Genomic DNA, 21,655 nt, shown 5'->3' with positions numbered 1-21,655 from the left:
CTGTGGATGGGTTAGTTAACTTCTCTGAGCCTCAGAGTCCGTGCTGCTGCTCTGTTCCATCAGCCCCCTTGTTTTTTCAGCCCAGTGCCGATCGCAGCTCTGTTGGAGATGTGCAACTCAAGCAGGTTTCCTAAAGGATGCGTGTGTCAGCCGGGTGCTCCTCCAGCGTGGCAGCCTGGCCATCTACAAGAAAGCACGTGGACTACCTTGCTCTGTGCACCCACTCTTTATTGCTGCTGGGCCAGGCGCTGGGTCCTCCCTGGCCCGGGGAGGGGAGGTCCTCACCAGTTAGTTCCCCACTCTCTGTGGCCAGCGAGCGAGGCCAAGCCAAGGTTTGAGGCCTGCACCTGGCACACCCAGCCCCAAGGCGCGGTCCAGGGTGCGGAGCCCTCAGGGAGGGTATGGGGCACAGGCTGGGCACTGCCCCGTGCGCAGACCTTAGTCTTTTGAGTCACTGGCCGTGGGACCCTGGCAGAACTCATCCATGAACTTGAGGAAGCGGCCAAACCTAGGCTGGCCCTCGCTCAATGCTGGGTGGCCTGGGGGTGGCGCTGTGGCCCTGAACACTGTCCGCAGTGAACAGCGCACCAGCTGCCGGTAGCGTGCCCGAAACTCCTTCAGCAGCCTCTTGGCCTCCAGGTATTGCTTCTGGTTCACCAGCCTCTGCTCAGTCCGCTGGCACAGGACAGCTCCTGCAGGGAGAGAAGTCAGAGGGACACCAAACTCGCTCTGGGTCCCAGCTAGCCCGAAGCAGTGGGGACTGCGTCCAGAACCCCCCCCCCCCCCCAGAGAGTGGGACGGTGTGAGAGGAGGATGCTACGGGGACTGAAAATGGCCTCCCCAGCTTGGGGCATTAGGCAGCCAGTGGCATCCCCTCTGAATTCTACCTCAAGCCTTAGTTCTGGCCTGTAACGTGCTGTGTGACTCCAGGCCCCAGCTTCTCCATCTGCACATGGGGAAGGGCCAGGGCAGATGCTAAGGGCCCTTCCTGCTCTGACATGTCCATGCCGGCTGCCTCCCACCAGCAGATGAGTAAACTTCTGGCCACTGAGGATGGGGACCGGGTGGGCACAGCTATACCTAGTGGAGCCTCTGTAATATTCCGGGGATCCCGCATGCGAATGAGAATGTCATCCAACAGCTGGGCTCGAGTCTTCCGTGGGGGTGGAATGGGGATCCTCTGGGCCTAACATAAGGTAAGAGGAACGTGTCACCACAGTCCAGTGCTCCGCCTCTCCTGGCCTCATCCCCTCATGCAGATGCAGCAACAAGCAGGAGGGTACCTGGGGGCACTGGGAAAGCACAGCCCTCAGAATGTCCTGAGGTGACAGCCACGTCTCTAACTGGGGGTCCTGAGGAGCCACTGGCACACACAACAAGGTGGTGGTTACGCATTTACCCGTTTCTCCTTGGGAACGTAGCGTTTCTGAAGAGTGTCAAGCCTGGGCTTGGAGGAGCGGAACAGCAGCGGGTGCTTCAGCACGTACTGCAGGGCCTGTGTGTTCTTCTGGATTCCTAAGGCAAAAAGGCATGGTTGGGTCAAGGCACTCCTCCTCCACCTACTGAATGCCTCCTCCAACTTCTTCATTCCCCAGTCTCACAGCAGCCCTGGGTGGAAGGATTGGAGAGGCCCCAAGAACACACTGCTTCATCTCTCCCTGATCTGCAGTGCCCGGACCTCCATCATCCATTCCCTGAATAACTGTCCCCTGTGTGCACAGATCCTCATGGAAAAGTAGCACTGGCATGGAGAGAAGGAATGACCCTGACATAACGTCGTTAAACACAGTGGGTTATGCCATAGGGACTGGCACCCAAGAGAGCACACAGTCAAGTGCTAGTTCCTCTGAGAGCACAAATACTACTAACACATCAGTGTGAAATAAGGGGCTCCGAGGGAGCACTACCCCCTTGCCTCAAGTCACATAGAGAGGATTTTGGATGTTCAATTTGGGACTCAGCTGGGCTGGGAAGGAACTCAGGAATATGGCCAGTCTGGGTGTCTGTTCATCAAACCCTTCCTGGAGACACTTCTCCAACCAGAGCAGCTGGGCCTGGACTGGCTGGAATTGGAAGAGCTGTGGCTCCTGAAAATCCAATGAAGGCCCAGGCCAGGGGTCTTGATATGTAAGGCTCCAAACCAGGATATCCTCAGGGGCCCTTTGACAGACACGGAGAGGACAGCATCCCGGTCCTGAAATGAAGCATTAGCTTTGCCCCAACTTGCTCCAGGCTGCAGAGAGGGCCCCTTGCCCTGGAGCCATTCTCCTCACATACCCTTTGGCTCAATAAAGGCTGGATCAGGCTTGGCTGTCAGCAGCTCCTCATAGCCACGATACTTGCTGGGGAGGGAGGCAGATGGGAGCTTCCTCCAAGCCCTCTTTACCTCTCTGGGGGCTGTGCGGGGTGGTCTTTGCTCTTCCTCCTTCACGGCTGAATCATCCTTCTGGTGGATGGAGGAAGGCAACCCACTCACCTGTGACCAAAAGAAAAATGTACTCATTCATTCCATTAACAGACGCCAGCATTAGCTCTGTGCGAGTCCCCATGCTGGGCACCGTTAAGGGGAAGAACCAAGACTGGGGTGAGAGCAGGCAGATACGAAAGCAGGCAATGATCATGCACCTTGGTAAATGCAGTAGGAGAATGGAGCACAAAGGTTCTGGGGGAGCCCACAGGAAGCCCTAACCCCGTCTGGGGTGGGGGGTGACTGGGAAGCTCCCTGGAAGAAGAGATGCCTTAACCTGTGCTAAGTCTTGAAGAAGCAGGAGAGCCATCCCCAGGCAGGGTGGGGAGAGGGGTGAGCTACAGGTGATGAGGAGAGAGGGCTGTTGTAGGCAGAGAGCTTGCAAGCAGGGGAGAGAGGGGACAGAGAATCTGAAGCAAGTTCCATGCTGACAGCAGAGAGGCTGATGTGGGGCTCAAACCCAGGAACCATGAGATCACGACCTGAGCCGAAGTCGTATGCTTACGTGACTGAGCCACCCAGGCGCCCCTTGTTTTTGTTTTTATTTTCTTTATCCTCACTATGGCAAGCCACAAAAGAGTTTTAAGGGAGTGAGGGAACATTATCTGAACTCCCATTTTTAGCCTAACCTAATGGTTTTATAAGAAACATATTAATGAAACCTGTATTTAATGTTGGGATATAGTTTATGCCCTTCATTAAAGCCTGTGGCTGAAAAGAAATAGAAAATCTGAACAGACCTGTAACAAGTAGAGACTGAATTAGTAATTGAAACAATTACCACAAAGAAAAGCCAAGGACCAGATGTCTTCACTAGTGAATTCTACCAAACATTTGTTTGTTTTTTTTCATTTGAGAGAGAGAGCGCGCACACGAATGAGGGAAGCATAGAGGGAGAGAGAGAATCTCCACTCAGAGCCTGACACAGGGCTCCATCCCATGACCCTGGGATCGTGACCTGAGCCAAAATCAAGAACTGGACACTTAACCGACCGAGCCACCCAGGCGCTCCTGTGCCAAACATTTAAAGAACACCAATCCTTCACAAACTCTTACAAAAATTAGGAGAAAGGGGAATACTCCCAGCTCATTCTCTGAGGTCAATATTACCCCAAAACCAAAACTAAGGAAAGACATCACAAAAGGACGATAGAAACCAACATTCCTATGAATGTAACACAAAAATCTTCAAAAAATACTAGCAACCCAAATTGGCAACATATAAAAAAGGACTATATGCCATGATCAAGTGGTATTTACCCCTGGTTTACAAGGGTTAGGCAAATGGAAATCAATTAATGTGATTCACCATTTCAATAGATAAAGGACAAAACCCACACAATCATTTCAATAGACACAGAAAAAGCATTTGGTAAAATCTAATGCCCCTTTGTGATTAAAAAAACAAAAACAAAACACTCGATAAACTATGAACAGAACGAAGCTTCCTCAATCGGATAAAGTACATTTATGAAAATCCCACAACTAACATCAGAATTAATGGTGAAAGACTGAAAACTTTTCCCCTTAAGATCAGGAATAAGACATGTCTGCTCTTGCCACTTCTATTCAACACTGCACTGGAGGTCACAGCCTGGGCAATTTGACAAGGAAAATAAAGCCTTTTCAGTCACGGTGACCCACAGTTAATTGTCCTACTTTGGCTCCTAGGAAGCTCAGAATTGCATTTTGCAATATACCTCTGTTAGGAGAGCGGCAGAGCATAATGAGCAGGTTAGAGTGACAGAATTATCCTGGGACTCATTTCCTTTCCTGTCTGTATTTTCCTTTCATCCAACTTTCTCAAGTTCATTTTAAAATATTTATTTATACTCTGCTTTGTTCTAAAAGGTTCTGATACAGTTCATAAAGATATTTTTGTATTGTATAAATTTGTGTGTCACTGTAAGTCAACTGTAGAATAAGAGATGGATGTACCACTTGGAAAGATCTGGCAGATTGGAAGGGCAAGACTGGAGGTAGGGAGATGAGCAAAGGCAATGGTACAATAATAAAGTTCAAGGAGGCCCTGCCAATGCCTCCAGCCTCATATTTCCCTTTTCTTACGTGTCACCCTTCTGCTGCCCAGACACTGACCCATTTGTGGTTTCTGCGCATGCCATTTTAATTTCTTTCCTCTGCAGCCTGCTTCATGTTGTTTGCTCTGCCCAGAACACCCTTCCTGCCCAGGTTCGCACCTTGTTACTGCCTACTCAGCCTGCAAAGCTCAGCTCGTCGGAACCTCTTTCAGGAGCCCTCCTGGTCTGGGCAGAGGATCCCTCTTGTGTCCAGGCTCCCAGCCCCTGGGTTTTCCTCAGTCTTGGCACCGACTTAATGCATTGTTCCTACAATCCAACCCCCACCAGACTGAGGACATCTCGAGGACCTGTATCTCAGCAATCTGTATTCCCAGGATTCAGAGACAGCATCAGAAGTGACGTGACTTATGTAGATAGGCAGAGGCAGCAGGAAGCCCTTCTGAAAAATTAGTCAGAACCATGCCCCAGCCAGACCCCAGATGCTGTCTGTGCCACAGGGCCATGACCTGTCCCTTTGGGTACCCCCACCGGAGGCCTTGGCTCAGCAGGTCTCCCAGACGAGCCTGCAGGTCTTGCCAGGGGTGCTTCCTTCTGGTTTCCAGACCTGCCCTGTGCTTACTTCCGGCTGCCTGCAGCAACCCAGCTACACAGTGGTGGTATAGGAGCCTCTGGGAGCTAAGCACAAGGCAAGGGCAGGGGTATCCAGGTACCTGGGTCAAGAATATGGACTCTGTGCTCTTGGTGTCCTCATCTGACAGGTGATCTGGGCTGAGGTGGCCAGGTCTGTTGCTCTGGTGGGACATGGTCTCTTCACTATGCACAGTAGAGTCAGAGCAGATGGGAGGCAGTGGCACAAAGGGCCGGTGGGACAGGGAAAGGCCCTCCAGGCCCTCGATGGGCATCTCTGGCTCCAGAGGACTGCTTCTGGTGGTGGACAGCTCTTTAGTTGGCGCTGCCTCAGACTCTGGCATCTCCTTTGAGGGACACTTGATTGTGGGCACGGATAGGTGATGAAGAATCAGAGGCTGCTTTGGCACCTTTGGAACTTGGGTTTTCACCTGTCATGGGAGAAAGGCTGGATTGTTTTGCTTCCTAATCAGAGTCTCTCCTCCTGGACCTCACAAGCCTAAGGCCATTTGGTACAGTGATCAGAGGACTGGGTGAGGGCTCCTAGGGGGAGGGAGGGAGTGAAATCACACTAACTGGGCATCTACAATGTGCCCTATACATGACGGATGTTGCTTTATTTACACCTCAAACTACCCAGTAAATAATTATCTTTATTTTATAAAAGAGAAAACTAGGGCTGAGAGAGGTAAAATGCCTTGTCCAAGGTCACAGAATTATTTGATGGCAGAGCCCGGACTACCTGATTTCCATACTGGGCTCTGGGCTTCATTCTGCATCCCTTATCATATCACTCTGGCTCTCAATAGCCTCATTGTTCTGATCAAGGTTTAACACAGTGCACCTGACCTTCCTCAGGGACTCCTAGGGAAGCCTGTGGGAGATGGTCCTGCACTTTCTGGTAGGCAGCAGCACCAGGCCCCTTTTAGGATGCTGGTTCCCATACCTTAAATGAAGTTTCGCAAGGCAAGTCTCTCTCAGGGTTCAGAACTAAGGAAATAACTTCTTTCCTATTGAAATTCTCAGCTTCCTTAATTAGCAAAAGCCAATCATCTTGGGGGATGAGGATTATAAACTTAGCATCTGGCTCACTCTGCTGGCTGATGGGAACTAGGTAGTCCGATCCTTAGAGGAGGCAACAAACAAGAGGAATATGATGGAAACCTTTTGAATTTCTGTCTATTTCTGGCTTGTAATTTGGCGCTGGTCTAGGGCTGGACAGAAGCTGCAGAGGGGGTGGAAAGGGAATAACTATTTAACTTTGGGGACCAGCAATGCCCAATTCAGCTTTTAGAGCTACAGGAAGGCTAAAGTTCAGGAGGGGAAGCATTTCACAGAAATTTCTGCAATTCTTCAGATGAGGGAGGGAAATGACTGACTTTATGGCATCCCAGAAGGCAAGTCTAAGACCACTGGCTATATGGGACTGCTCTCAACGTAAGGAAATGCTTCCAGAGGCAGAGGCACAAGATGCGTATTCTAGGCTTGGCACAGCCATCCATGACACCTACAGGTGGCTACTACTTGCATGGATAGTGGCTTGGGGGGTTATAACATTTATTTTTGAAGATTTTATTTTTAAGTAATCTCTACACCCAACTTGGGGCTCGAACTCACAACTCTTAGTTTTATGCTTTACCAACTGAACCAGCCAGGCACCTCATAACATATTTTTGTATCTGTTGCTTCATCCAGTCCTCTCAGCAGCTCAGAGAGGCTTAGAGTTGAGAAGATGAAGCTCAGAGAGTGAAGCTCTTGCCCAAGTTCAGGTGGCTGTGGAAAGTGACGAAACCAGGCTTATCCCTGGGTCTTCAGACTGATTTCTCCCTCACGTCTCCACAGCTCCTTCTTCATGGGGTAGGACTCCATGACATTCACATAGTAGCTTCTACCTACTCTGACACCTGGGTCCCTGTGACCCTAGATGCGTCTGTATGTAACAGACATGGAAAGAAGACAATGCCACTACTACAGACCTAAGGGAAGGAATCCATGAGTGGGAATGGGTTCTCCCTCCCCAGGTCAATTTGCATGCATTAAAATAGGCTCCACTTCCTCTGGGCTTGGCAGTCCTGCCCTGGAAGCTTACCTTCCGAGAGTCCTTCCGAGGCATCAAAATATGATGCTTAGCCTTTACTATCTTCCTTCGAATCAAGTGGATCCCCAGGTGCTCCTGGAGGAAGGTTTTCAGCAATGGAGGGACCCCTGGAGCCACGATGGGGAAGTGAGATTACTATTAGCAGATATTTACTGGGAGCTTCTTAGGTGTCCAGCACTGTTCAAACTGCTGGACATGTATTAACTTACTTCGTTTTCAGACCAACCACAGGAGGTAGGTACCTATATTATTCCCATTCAATATGTGAGGAAACTGAGGCACAGACAGGTTAAGAAATTTGCCCAAGATAACAAGGATAGTGAAAAGCAAGGATGAGAACTCTGCTGGTGTCACTCCAGGACCCAGGATTCTAAAGTGCCAACAAGATGCAGCTGCTAATGCAGCACCCAGTATACCCAGGATGCTCTGGGTGGGAGGGCCCTGTACCCCTCCCCAACTGGGAAGTAGGAAATGAGGTCACAGCAGAACTGCTCTACAAAGCAGGGTGTTACTTAAAGATCTCACACAGGATCTAGATAATTCTGTATTCCATTCCCTGCTCTGCCTCTTTATTGCTGTGGGACTTTGATTAGGTTATGAACCTCCTGGATCCTCAGCTTCCTTCACTGTGCACGGGGACAGTGATGCCTGCCACACAGGGCTGCTGTCAGGTAAGCTGGTACAGAGCAGGTGCTCGGCAGTATCTGTGCTTCTCTCCATCTCCAAAGAACCCAGGGCTGGACATTGATGAGGTGGGGCTAAGGGGTGCCCACGCTGCCCCTGGGCACTAGGACGGGGGCGCAGCCTTGCAGGTACCATACCTCGTGTATGGGCCACCAGAGGGTTGTTATGAAAGATGAGCTCGCAGAGAGACGGGAAGAGAGCTACCGGCAGGATGGCATCTTCCTTCGCGATCTGTGAGGAAGGTAGGGAAAAGCTTCAGGTCGACACTGCCCCCCCTCTGCCCAGGTGCTGCCAGTCCCCACACTGTAGGCCTCATGCTTGCTAGGGCTGAGGTGGAGCCGGCTTAGTTATGCTGCTGTGCTCGGACTCAGTTCCGGGCAGCGTCTGTCCCTACGACGTCACCTGCTCACACCCAGAGGACCCTGCCCCACCCCTGTCCAAAATTCCACATCACAGTTTCTTGTTTGAAAGTTAAGAACTGTTTTCCTTTCTCCACACCAGAAATGTAGCCCAGACCAAGTAATGAAGATGTTGGTGACAAAACAGGGACAAACACATATAGCACTTGTCTCACAAGGACTCTGGAAGGTTGGCAGGGCATTGACTCTGACTTCAGGATACAATCTGTCTGACACTTCACCTTCCTCAGTGCAACCTCTACACACCTCAGTCTGTTGACAGCATTCTTGATGATGTCTTTCGTTAAGGCCTGTCCTGGACACTGATCTGGGGAGGGACAGGGGGCAGGCAGTCAGGGGGACCCATTCATCTAAAGGATAAGCAGAGCCAGTAAGGAAGACTTCATGGCTGTCGGTGGCCCAAACGCTGCTCTATCCCCACGAGGCCGGCCTCTGAAGGGCAAAAAATACTCAACCTTTGTTGAGCAGAGTGGCTGGAACATCCTTAGGGAGGGTGTCTATTAGCAACAGAACAGTATCAGAGGGGCCAAGAGTCGGGCAGTGGCCTTTCAGATGCCTGAGTATCTAAGGTCAGACTCAGGACCTATGGAAGACAATTAAGGCCTGAGGGCTGCGAGAGAGAGGGCCCTTCAGTTTATCTTTCTCTGGAGCCCCACTTTATTTACTCTTTCATTTGTGTTCATCCAATCAATAAGTATTACTGAATGCCTCCATATGCCAAGCACTGGGTTGGAAATGAGCAAAACGGCTAGAACTCCTGTCCTCAGGAAGCACTGCCTGGTGGGAAAAACTCACTGAAGAAGTAGTAACACGAAAGAGGATAGTTCTGAAGCTGTGATTAGTGCCACAAGGGAGGGTGTGTGAAGTCCTCAGGTGATTTGTTCCAATCAGGGAAACAGGGAAGGCTTCCCTGAGATCCAAATATGGGGAGGGGGAAATTTGTGAGTGCAGTGGAGAACAGACTGTACGGCACAGAATCCTCTGTATTAACCAAAACAGTTTCCTCTACTTTCTGGGCACACAGCTAGACTGTCTTCTAGCCTCCTAGGCAGCTAGATGTGGTCACAGGACTCTATTCTAGCTGATGCAACCTGGGTAGAAGGGATCATTTCTGGGCAGAGCCCATTTGAAACCTCCTATGTGATCCTCTACATTTCTCATTCCCCTCCTCTGCTCAGCCATCTATCCACCAGATGCAGAGGAGCCAATGAAATCCTCTTAAGGCCCTATGGGATTACAGAACCATAGCCAGAAGGGACCTGGGTCTCCGAAAGACCTGGGAGGCCACCAGCCCATCTGGGATACCTACAATGGATTTTATGAAAGAAATAGACTTTTACTGTGTGAAGTCATTGAGAATTTAAAGTTTGTTGCAGCAGCTCATGGTACGTGTTCTTCCTAACACAGAGAGGAAGTGCTCCATGCAGAGAGCAATGTGTGAGAGGCCTCACAGCAAGGAGGAGGAAAGCCTGTTAGAGGGATATAAAGAAGGCCAGTGTGATTAACAGCAGACAGAAAATGAGGCTGGACATGCAAATAGGGGTCAGACAAAAGCTAGAAAGATCTTGGTCTTTGAGAACCTAATATGTGGATTTTCAGAAATATGAGGACCTAAATATGACAAGAGTTGGTAACAGGTTAGATATGCATGGTGAGGAGGGATGTAGAGGAGAGAGAAATATCAAGGATGACAGCCACATTTTGGCTTGAGTGAGCCACATGCATGATGGAGCTATTCTCCAAGATATGGGGCAAGGAAAGAAACACAAATTTGAAGCTCATTAATTCACTTGGATATGTGTATTATGGAGGTACCTTTCAGACCTCCCAGTAGAGATTCAGGTAGGCAACGAATACCCTAGTCTAGAGTACATAGGGTACAAGGGGTCTGTACTGGAATTATAAATTTGTGAGCCACTGTTAATTGGCCCTGTAGGTACGTGAAGCCATCCCTAGGGAGAGAGTACAGAGTGATTAAAAGAGAAGGGACAAGGAGCAGGCCTTAAGCAACTCTAACATTTGGTTATCTAGATCTAGACCAGGACTTGGCAAACCTTTTCTGTCAAGGACCAGAGAGTAAATGTTTCAGGCTTTACAGGCTTTAACATGTCAGTTGCAACTACTCAACTGTGCTGTTGTAGCACAAAAACAGCCAGAGACAACTCATAAATAAGTGTGGTGGCTCTTTTCCAATAAAACTTTAGTTATGGACTATGAAATTTGGGTTTCATGTAATTTTAATATGTCATGAAGTATTATCCTCCTTTCGATTTTTTTCAACCATTTAAAAATATAAGAATCAGTCTTAGCTTGAAGGCTGTATAAAAACCAAGGTCAGCAGATAACACCTGTGGGCCAAATCTGTCTCCCCCCAATCTGTTTAATAAAGTTTCATCAGAACACTGTCATGCTCCTTGAAAAAAGCATAGAAGACAGCAGAGAATGTATTGCTGCAGAGCTCAAAGACCTAAGAAATAGTCACGATGAATTAAGAAATGTTGTAAATGAGATGCAAAATAAACTAGATGCAGTGACAGCAAGGATGGAAGAAGCAGAGGAGAGAATAGGTGAAACAGAAGATAAAGTTATGGAAAATGATCAAGCTGAAAAAAAGAGGGAAAAGGAAATTATTGGACCATGAGGGGAGAATTAGAGACCTAAGTGATTCATTGAAACAAAATATATCCATATCATAGGAGTTCCAGAAGAAGAAGAGAGAAAGGGGCAGAAGGTTTATTTGAGCAAATTATAGCTGAGAACTTCCCTAATCTGGGGAAGGAAACAGGCATCCAAGTCCAAGAGGCACAGAGAACTCCCTTCAAAATCAACAACAGGTCAACACCACAATGTATCATAGTGAAAATACTAAAATACAAAGATAAAGAGAGAATTCTGAAAGCAGTGAGGGACAAATGGGCCTTATCCTACAAGGATAGACACATAAGGATAGTAGTAGACCTGTCCACTGAAACTTGGTAGGCCAGAAGGGAGTGGCAGAAAATATTCAGTGCTCTGAATAGGAAAAATATTCAGCCAAGAATCCTTTATCCAGCAAGGCTATCATTCAGAATAGAAGGAAACATAAAGGCTTTTCCAGACAAACAAAAACTAAAGGAGTTTGTGTCCACTAAACCAGCCCTGCAGGAGATCCTAAGAGGGACTCTGTGAGCAGAAAGTAGCAAAGACTACAAAGGACCAGAGACATCACCACAAGCATGAAATCTACAGATAACATACTGACACGAAATCCGTATCTTTCAATTAATCACCCTGAATGTAGATGAACTAAATGCCCCAATCAAAAGACACAGGGTATCAGAATGAATTAAAACAAACAAAAAACAAACAAACAAACAAACAAAAAACAAGATTCATCTATATGCTGACTACAAAAGACTCATTACAGACCTGAGGACAGCTGCAGATTGAAAGTGAGGGGATGGAGAACAATCTATCATGCTACTGGACAGCAAAAGAAAACCAGAGTAGCCATACTTCTGTCAGACAAGCTGGATTTTAAAACAAAGACTGTAATAACAGATGAAGAAGGGCATTCTATCATAATTAAGGGGGATATCCATCAAGAAGAGCTAACAATTGTAAATGTTTATGCCCCCAATGTGAAAGCACCCAAATATATACATCAGTTAATCACAAACATAAGTAAATGTATAGACATTAATACCATGATTGTAGGGGAGTTTAATGCTCCACTTACAACAATGGACTGAATGACACATTGGACCAGATGGACTTAACAGATATAGTTAGAACTTTTCATCCAAAAGCAGAATACACATTCTTCTTGAGTGCACATGGAACGTTCTCCAAAAAGATCACATACTGGGTCACAAAATAAAAAAGGATTGAGATCATACCATGCATATTTTCAGATCACAACACTATGAAACTTGAAATCAACCACAAGGAAAATCTGGAAAGCCCCTAAATACATGGAGGTTAAAGAACATCCTACTAAAGAATGCATGGGTCAACCAGGAAATTAAAGAAGAAATTAGAAAATATATGGAAGAAATGAAAATGAAAACATGACAGACCAAACCCTTTGGGATTAAGTAAAGGCAGTTCTAAGAGGAAAATACATTGTAATTCAGGCCTATCTCAAGAAGCAAGAAAGGCCCCAAATACACCACCCAACCTTACACCTAAAGGAACTAGAATAGAAAGGAGCAGCAAAGAAAGCCCAAAGCCAGCAGAAGAGAAATAATAAAGACTAGAGCAGAAATAAACAAGATAGAATCCAAAATCAATCAAACAAACAACCCAGAACAGATGAATGAATCTTAGAACTGGTTTTTTGAAAGAATAAACAAAATTGATAAATGCCTAGCCAGACCTCTCAAAAAGAAAAGAGAGAGGACCCAAATAGATAAAAATCATGAATGAAAGAGGAAAGATCATAACCAACACTAGAGAAATACAATTATTAGAGAATACTATTAAAAATTATATGCCAACAAATTTGAAAATCTGGAAGAAATGGACAAATTCTAGACACCCACACACTACCAAAACTCAAAAGGGAAGAAACAGAAAATTTGAACAGGCCCATGACCAGCAAAGAAATTGAATGGATTATCAAAAATCTCCCAACAAATTAAGAATCCTGGGCAGGATGGCTTCCCAGGGGAATTTTACCAGACATTTAAAGCAGAGTTAATACCTATTCTTCTCAAGGTGTTTCCAAAAAATAGAAACAGACAGAAAGCTTCCAGACTCATTCTATGAAGTCAGCATTGCCTTGATTCCCAAACCAGACAAAGACCCCACTCAAAAGGAGAATTACAGGCCAATATCCCTGATGAATATGGATGTAAAAATTCTCAACATGAACTAGCAAATCAAATTCAACAGTACATTAAAGGAGTCATTCACCATGATCAAGTGGGATTCATTCCTGGGCTGCAGGGCTGGTTTAATATTTGCAAATCAATCAATGTGATACATCACATTAATAGAAGAAAGAATAAGAACCATATTATCCTGTCAATAGATGCAGAAAAAGTATTTGACAAAATATAGCATCCTTTCTTAATAAAAACCCTCAAGAAAGTCAGGATAGAAGGAATATAACATCATAAAAGCCATATATGAAAGGCACACAGCTAATACCTTCCTCAGTGGGGAAAACTGAGAGCTTTCCCCCTGAAATCAGGAACATGACAGGGACGTCCACTCTCCCCACTGTTGTTTTGTTTAACACAGTGTTGGAAGCCCTAGCCTCAGCAATCAGACAACACAAAGAAATAAAAGGCATCCAAATTGGCAAAGAGGTCAAATTCACTCTTTGCAGATGACATGATACTCTATGTGGAAAACCTGAAAAGACTCCACCAAAAAACTTCTTGAACTGGTATATGAATTCAGCAAAGGTGCAGGATATAAAATCAATGCATAGAAATCGGTTGCATTCCTGTACACCAATAACAAAGCAACAGAAAGAGAAATCAAGGAATCGATTCCATTTACAGTTGCTCTAAAATATATGAAATACCTAGGAATAAACCTAACCAAAGAGGTAAAAGATCTGTATGCTTAAAACTATGGAAAACTTATGAAATAAATTGAAGAAGACACAAAGAAATGGAAAAATATTCCATGCTCATGAATTGGAAGAACAAATATTGTTAAAGTGTCGATACTACCCAAAGCAATCTACACATTCAATACAATCCCAACAAACAGCACCAGCATTCTTCTCAAAGCTAGAACAAATAATCCTAAAATTTGTACAGAACCATAAAAGACCCCAAATAGCCAAAGTTATGTACGTTGAAAAAGAAAACCAAAGCTGGAGGCATCACAATCCCAGACTTTAGCCTGTGTTACAAAACTATAATCATCAAGACAGTATGGTATTGGCACAAAAACAGACACACAGATCAATGGAATAGAATAGAGAACCCAAAAATGGACCCACAAATATATTGCCAACTAATCTTTGACAAAGCAGGAAAGAGTATCCAATGGAAAAAAGACAGTCTCTTTAGCAAATAGTGGTGGGAGAACTGGACAGCAACATGCAGAAAAATGAACCTGGGCCACTTTCTTACACCATACACAAAAATAGATTCAAAACAAATGAAAGACATAAATGTGAGACAGGAAACCATCAAAATCCTACAGGAGATAACAGGCAACAACCTCTTTGACTTCAGCCACAGCAACTTTTTTTTTTTTTTTTCAGCAACTTCTTATTTGACATGTCTCCAGAGGCAAGGGAAACAAAAGCAAAAATGAACTATTGGGACCTCATCAAGATAAAAAGCTTCTGTATGGCGAAGGAAACAATCAACAAAACTAAAAGGCAACTAATGGAATAGGAGAAGATATTTTCAAATTACATATTTGATAAAGGGTTAGTACCCAAAATCTACAAAGAACTTACCAAACTCAATACCCAAAAAACAAATAAGCCAGTGAAGAAATGGGCAGAAGACATGAATAGACACTTTTCCAAAGACGACATCCAGATGGCTAACAGATACATGAAAAGATGCTCAACATCACTCATCATCAGGGAAATACAAATCAAAACCACACTAGGATACCACCTCATGCTGGTAGAGAGACTAAAATGAACAACTCAGGAAACAACAGAGATTGGTGAGGATGTGGAGAAAGGGGAACCATCTTGCACTGTTGGTGGGAATGCAAACTGGTGCAGCTACTCTGTAAAACACTGTGAAGGTTCCTCAAAAAAATAAAAATAGAACTACCTACCTTATGGCCCAGCAATAGCACTATTAGGAATTTATCCAAAGAATTCAGGAGTGATGATTTCGTAGGGGTGCATGTACCCCAATGTTTACAGCAGCACTATCAACAATAGCCAAATTATGGAAAGAGCTCAAATGGAACACTACTCAGTGATGAAAAAGAACGAAATCTTGCCATTTACAACAATCTGGATGGAACTGTAGGGTATTAAGCTAAGTGAAATAAGTCATTCAGAGAATGACAGATATCATTTGATTTCACTCATATGTGGAATTTGACAAACTTAACAGATTACCATAGGGAAAGGGAAGGAAAATTAAGATACAAACAGAGAGGAAGGCAAACCATAAGAGATTCTTAAATACAGAGAACAAACTGAGGATTGATGGGGGTTGGAGGTTGAGGAGTGCAGAAAATGGGTGATGAGCATTGAGGAGGGCACTTGCTGGGATGAGTCCTGGGTGTTGTATACAAGTGATGAATCATGGAAATCTACTCCTGAAGCCAAGACTTCACTGTATGTTAGCTAACTTGACAATACATAAATTAAAAAAAAAAAAAAACAACATCCATTTACATACTGCCTTTGTTCTACAAGGACAGAGTTGAGTAGTTGGGACAGAGTATTATATTTATCTGCCCCTTTATAGAAAACACTTGCTGACTTCTTATCTAGACTCTAGAGAAGGAGGGAAAGGGGGATGAAGCTACAAAGAAGCCTAATATGTGTTCATAAATAACTATAAAATGGTGGCTAAAGTGGGTACAGAGTCTCTTATATGCAAAACAGGTGGTCAAGAAGCAGTCACAACAGAATGGGGGAGGGAAAATTAAATTGAATTTTGTCAGGATGCAAAATTCCACCTATCCAAATCAGGTGACTAAAAAGTTGAAGAAAGTTATAATTAAAACTGGTAGAAAGCTGAAAGATACCCAAGGAATGTATGTCATATTTTCTGTGAAATTGAGTCCCAGCTAAAAGATATGGGTTTGGGATTCTGGCTGATATAGTGAGAAGAATTTGGCCACCAGATAGGATAGGTAGCCTATCCCCACAAGGTGAGTTGAATGCCCCTGAAAATAAACTCGGGCTCCAGGGACAACTTACAAGTTTCTATCCAATTTCATTGGGTTAAGGCAAATAGAGCTTAATCTGTCAAATTTATGAACTAAGGAAATATTAGTTAAAGGTTGAGTTAAGGTGATTGCTTTACTTTTGGCACAAAACTTACTAGATTACTGAGTGGATATTCTAGATGTTTAAGTTCTGTTTGAATGCAGAACTGGTTTTAAAATTTGTAACTGTAATAAATTGATTAATTTCAACACAGGTAGCATGAGTATTCCTTGACATGATCAAAACATCATTCATTTATCAAACTTACTGAGTAACTATCATGTATCAGGTGCTATTCTAGATGATGAGGATATAGTTGTAAGCAAAACAAAGTCCTGGCTCTCAAAAAAACCTACATTCTGGCAGTAGACAACTGGTAATAAAGAAAAAGATATATAATATGCTAGGTGATAATTATTATAAAGAAAAATATAATTTAAAACTCAAGTGAGCATGTAGAAAATGTATGCATGTATTGCTCCTCTCCTTAACAACAAGAAAAAAGACAGAATAGCCTATAACATCATAACTTTCTTGCATCTACCAGAGAGCTAAGGTCTCAGGGCAATCACGTGGCCTGAAACCTAAGGAAAGACAAGCACCTCCAAGGAGAGATGGGACACAGGACTGGCTCACATGTGGCAGAACACGGGAGGAAGAGATGGCAAGTGCTATACAAGCAATTGGGAAGAAATCAGCTCACCATTTTAATGGCCCACTAAAGGCTAAGTGTGGGCTAGAGTAGAACTTCTGAGAGCTACAGACAGAAGGAGAATTCATGGCTGTTTGTACGCAAAAGACTGGACCCAGGGAATGAGACTGGAGAGAGCCGTCTCCAGGGTGTGGGCCTGGAGGAAGAGAGCGGCTGCCAAGGTCAGAAAGGCAGCCAACCCTCTGCCTGGTGAACAAAGGCCTTAAGTTTCTGAGGAAGGTCAGAAAAACCTGTTGGGCCCAGGGTCCTACATCTGGAAGAGGGAAAAAATTAAAACCCGCTGTTCTGAGATTGAGGCAGGAAACCAACCTGGGCCCACGACCTGAGAGGTCTCCGACTGCTTGCAGGGGACTGGATCGCTAAGAAGGTCCATCCTACAGACACAGGAACCCAGCATCCTCTTAAGACTGGGACTGGACCCTCCCCTTGGCCCTCAACCACCAGAAGAGCAAGCACTAAGTAACCAGCACAAGCAGTCTCCTGCTGGGTGAGAGGAACACAAGTGTGGAGATAATCCATGTGAAGTGTAGGAGCATGGGGAAGGCTGTGAGCTGAGTACAGAATAGGAACACAGAGAAAAACACTCTGGCCTCCCAGCAAGACCCAACTATATGCTGTCCCAAAGAGATGGACTGGAAATACAAAGCTATAAGGAGGTTGAAAGTAAAAGGATAGAAAGAGACTATGCAATTAGCAAGCATTAAGAAAGCTGTGTATCCATGTTAAAATCAGACAAAACAGCAAGACAAGAAATTTTGTTCAAGGCACAGGGAGACAAGTCATAATAATAAAAGAATCGACACATCAGGTAGAGATAAAAATTCTAAATGTTTATGTACGTGATAGTAAAACTTCAAAATACATGAAGCAAAAACTGACAGAATTAAGGAGAGAAATAAACAGATCCACAATCTAACTGGAGATTTTAACATGCTGTTCTCGATAACTGATAAAATGAAGAGACAATAGTACAGAAATGATCTCAGTGATACTACCAACCACCTTAATGTAATTGATATTTATAGAACACTATCCCCCAAAGTGCAGAATACACATTTTTTTAAGTGCATAGAGAACATGCACCAAGATAGCATATAGGATGGGACACACAACAAGTTTCCATAGATGTCAGAAGAATGAAATCTTGCAGGTTATGTTATCTGACCACAACAGAATTAAATTAGAAATAATAAATATGAGACATCTAGAAGATCTCCATATATTTGGAAATTAAGCATCTCACTTATCTAAACCAATGGGTAAATAAAGAAATCAAAACAAAAAGTGAAAAAGTTTAACAAAATGAAAATAAAAACACAAATTACCATTTGTAGGATGCAGCTAAAACAGTGCTTAGAGAAGAAGTTTATAGCTTTACATGCTTATATTAAAAAGAAGAAAAAGGTCTAAATCAATGATCTAAAATTACACTATAGAGGGAAACAAAAAAGAGGAGCAAACTAAACTCATGTGAATAGGGCAGAAATCAAGTTATGAGCAGAAATTAATGAAATGGGAAAAGAGATAAGTAGATAAATCCAGTGAAACCAGCAGCTGGTTTTTTTTTAAGTCAAAAAAAGGGATAACTTCTAACTATTTTGGATCAATAAAAGACACAAATGACCAATTTCAAGAATGAGAGGGGACCCATAATACATCTATGGGCCACTGATTTTTGACAAGGGTGAGAAGACCATTCAATGGAGAAAGAATAGTCTTTTCAATAAATGGTGCTAAGGAAACTACATATCCACATACAAAAGAATGAGGTTTGACCCCTATCTCATACCACATCTCAAGATTAACTCAAAATGAATCAAAGACCTGAATTTCAAAGCTAAAATTATAAACTCTTAGGAAGAAACACTTGGAAGAATTTGGCTGTACCAACTGCTTGCCTTAGAAGGAGTGTAAGCAGAGTTCCTTCAAAGTTGCCTACACTTCAGACTTGAGTAGAGCTCAGTTGGTGGGGTTTACAGAAGTCAAACAGAACATGGATATTGGAAAAATATGTTACCATAAAACATGCAGGAGAAACATGTTAAATGTGTCCCATGGACTTTACATCTGCTGTTCCTATAAGCTAGAATATTTCTCACTTCACTCCTCCTCACACTTCACCTCATTAAACTGATAAAGCACCGCTCTCTCAAGAACCTTCCCTGATCCCAAATACTAGGTTAGACTACCCCTGTCATATACTTCATAGCACTTTGAATTTCTTCATAACACTATGCATGCTTATACTGAGACTATTTGTGCTATATCAGTCTTCCCTATGGGTGACAAGCTCCAAAAGGCAAGCGGCCCAATCTTTCTTTGAGCTGCTGTATACCTAGTATCTAGCATAGAGCCTGGCACGTGGTATTAGATAAATATCTGGGACTGAATGGATGGACTTCTGCCTTGGCCTACACTCTCCACTTCTCCCACCCTGAGAATTCCTGAGCTCACATATCTGTAATGCAGGGAACTCTAAGGCTGGCCTTCAGGCCAGAGCAGATCGCATCCCATCCTCCCATCTGTGCCCCTGAAGAAATAGGCAGAGAGCAGAGAGTCACCTTGTTGTAGGCCAGGCTAAGGTACCTCAGCTCTGGAAAGGGCGGGGCCAGCGTCTGGTTTCTGGCCTTCAGTGACTTCACGGGAAGAATCTTGAATATGGGAGGAAGTGCACATACCTTGGTTTCCTTAGAAGGAAAAAGAGATCTATGTCAAAATGTCCCAAAGATAAGAAGCTGAATGCTGCCAAGACATTCTAGAGAGAGTTGGCCAAAAGAGGCATCTAGGGTCACAACGGGAGATGTTACCAAGGGCCCAGAGTTCTGGCTTCAAGTTCTCTGAGGTCACATGATGAGCTGATTCTCTGGCCCCCAAAGTTCCAGTTTCAAGTTCTATGAGGCCAAATGACAATACAGCAGTGGTGTAGGCTTAGAGGATTTTTGCCCCTACCTCTCACTTTCTGCCCTTTGGCAGCTTATTCTGAAATGGCCCTTCTCTACAGTTGGGCTAAAATTTCTGCAAATGGCAAAAGGACAGGTGCTTGCATTTTATTATTTTTTTAAAAAAATTTTAACGTTTATTTATTTTTGAGAAAGAGAGAGAGACAAAGACAGAGCATAACCAGGGCAGAGGCAGAGAGAGAGGGAGACAGAGAATCCGAAGCAGGCTCCAGGCTGTCAGCACAAGAGTCCGACACAGGGCTTGAACCCACGGACTGTGAGATCATGACCTGAGCCAAAGTCGGATGCTCAACCGGCTGAGCCACCCAGATACCCCAATATTTTAAAGTAGACTTTTCCTAGTGGGGAGATGGAGAGCAGGAGTAACCTGAGCCTGTTGGGCTAGCTCACATCCTACTGTGGAGGGTCTTCATTCCAGGATAAATCAATAGCTAAGTCCTGGAGGACTTCAAGCAGGCCTCCGGGCCTGAATGTGGCCTGTTGCATCTGGGTCACTTGCAGAGTCATGGTTTCTCAGTACAGCCCAGCCTGCCTCAGGATCAACATGTTTCACTAAGCAGAAAATGGAAGTTACTGGGTCAACCATGCCTACAAATCACTCACTGATTCCTTAAGTTGGATAGGACCAAAGGAAATGACAGGGTAGATGCTGGGCTAATAACTGAGTTCAAGTGAACTAGATTCTGTTCTAAGCTCCATTAATCACTGTGTAATCTTGAGCAAGTCACTTAAATTTTCCTTTTTCATTCAGTGAACATTGGCAGAGCACCTACTTGGGGTCAAGTGTTTTGTGCGCTCCTAGGCTCTAACTTGTACTGAGTGGGACAGGTAAGTCACGGGTGAGAGCAAAACAAAAACCAGTGATAGGGGTTGGGAATTTCCATTTTCTGGGACCCTCCTAGACCTCACATTATGTGTCTTTTCATTTGGCTGGTCCTCATTTATACCCTTTATAGTAAAACTGTAATCATAAAGATAGGGCTTTCCTGAGTTCTAAGAGTTGTTCTACTAAATTATTGAGCCTGTAAAGGCCGTGGGAACTCCACAATTTGTAGCCAGTTTGTTATAAGTGTGAATAGCTCACTTGCAGCTAGCATCTGAGGTAAGGGCAGTCCTGTTGGGCACTGTGCCCTTAACTTGTGGTGTCTGTGCTACCTCCAGACAGAATTGTGCTGCACTGTCATTCCTATGACTTACTTTGACTAACAGAATGTGGCAGAAGTGCTACCGTTTGAATTTCAGAGCCCTGCAATTCATCCTCACTCTCTTGGAACCCGAAGGCCACCATGTTGTAAAGAAGTCCTTAATAAATACTTCATGTAGATGCCAGGCCATACCAGTTGTCCATGAACCCAGGCCCCAGGGAACCAGCCAGCTGCATGAATGAGCCCTGGAAAAACCAGCAGAACCACCTCACCAGCCCAAACATTTGTGAGAATAAATTGCTATTGTTTAAAGTAATTGTTGGGTTGGTTTGTTATATGCCAATTGTTAACTGATATAATTTCTCCCCCAGTTTTATCTGTGGGGAGGGAGTGAATGTACTGAGCTGCCTTTCAAGGATGCAGGTTGGCTAAATGTATAGTTGTACTTCTTATTGTAAATGCATCCATCAATATTTAGTGCATCAGTCCTCATGAGCTTGGTTAGTAGTTGTCTAACCCTGAGAGAAAAACCAATTTTCTGTCCAGAAGAAAATCAAGCATCTAAGCCTATGACACCAAGGATTAGACCCCAGATGGTAGTATACTTGGCAAGGATCAGTCTAGCTTTTGGGGGCTCTTATTAGGG

General features: G+C 44.4%; 1 protein-coding gene and 1 long non-coding RNA gene across 8 annotated transcripts in view; one reads left to right on the top strand and one right to left on the bottom strand.

Annotated features, from left to right (window-relative positions):
• Nucleotides 1–210: 210 nt before the first annotated feature.
• Nucleotides 211–21,655, bottom strand: part of XRRA1 (X-ray radiation resistance associated 1) — a 61,399-nt gene continuing 39,954 nt past the window's right edge. For 3 of the 7 annotated variants that reach the window (XM_043580240.1, XM_043580246.1, XM_043580247.1), the window contains 8 exons: nt 19,466–19,591; nt 8,053–8,146; nt 7,223–7,338; nt 5,217–5,564; nt 2,278–2,476; nt 1,400–1,515; nt 1,081–1,186; nt 211–692 (listed from right to left, as the gene is read on the bottom strand). In XM_043580240.1, coding sequence (XP_043436175.1) covers nt 439–692; nt 1,081–1,186; nt 1,400–1,515; nt 2,278–2,476; nt 5,217–5,564; nt 7,223–7,338; nt 8,053–8,146; nt 19,466–19,591 — 1,359 coding nt within the window. In that variant the 3' untranslated portion in view covers nt 211–438. The remainder of the gene's footprint in view (nt 693–1,080; nt 1,187–1,399; nt 1,516–2,277; nt 2,477–5,216; nt 5,565–7,222; nt 7,339–8,052; nt 8,147–19,465; nt 19,592–21,655) is intronic. The other 4 variants (XM_043580241.1, XM_043580244.1, XM_043580242.1 and 1 more) reach the window with 4 other exon arrangements.
• On the top strand, nt 19,827–21,473 carry LOC122483341. Its single transcript, XR_006297394.1, has 3 exons — nt 19,827–19,940; nt 20,616–20,692; nt 21,107–21,473. It is a non-coding gene; the product is annotated as an uncharacterized LOC122483341 (long non-coding RNA).

Source organism: Prionailurus bengalensis, chromosome D1 (assembly GCF_016509475.1).
Source record: "Prionailurus bengalensis isolate Pbe53 chromosome D1, Fcat_Pben_1.1_paternal_pri, whole genome shotgun sequence".
Taxonomy (NCBI): domain Eukaryota; kingdom Metazoa; phylum Chordata; class Mammalia; order Carnivora; family Felidae; genus Prionailurus; species Prionailurus bengalensis.
This window is presented reverse-complemented; position numbering and strand designations above follow the sequence as displayed.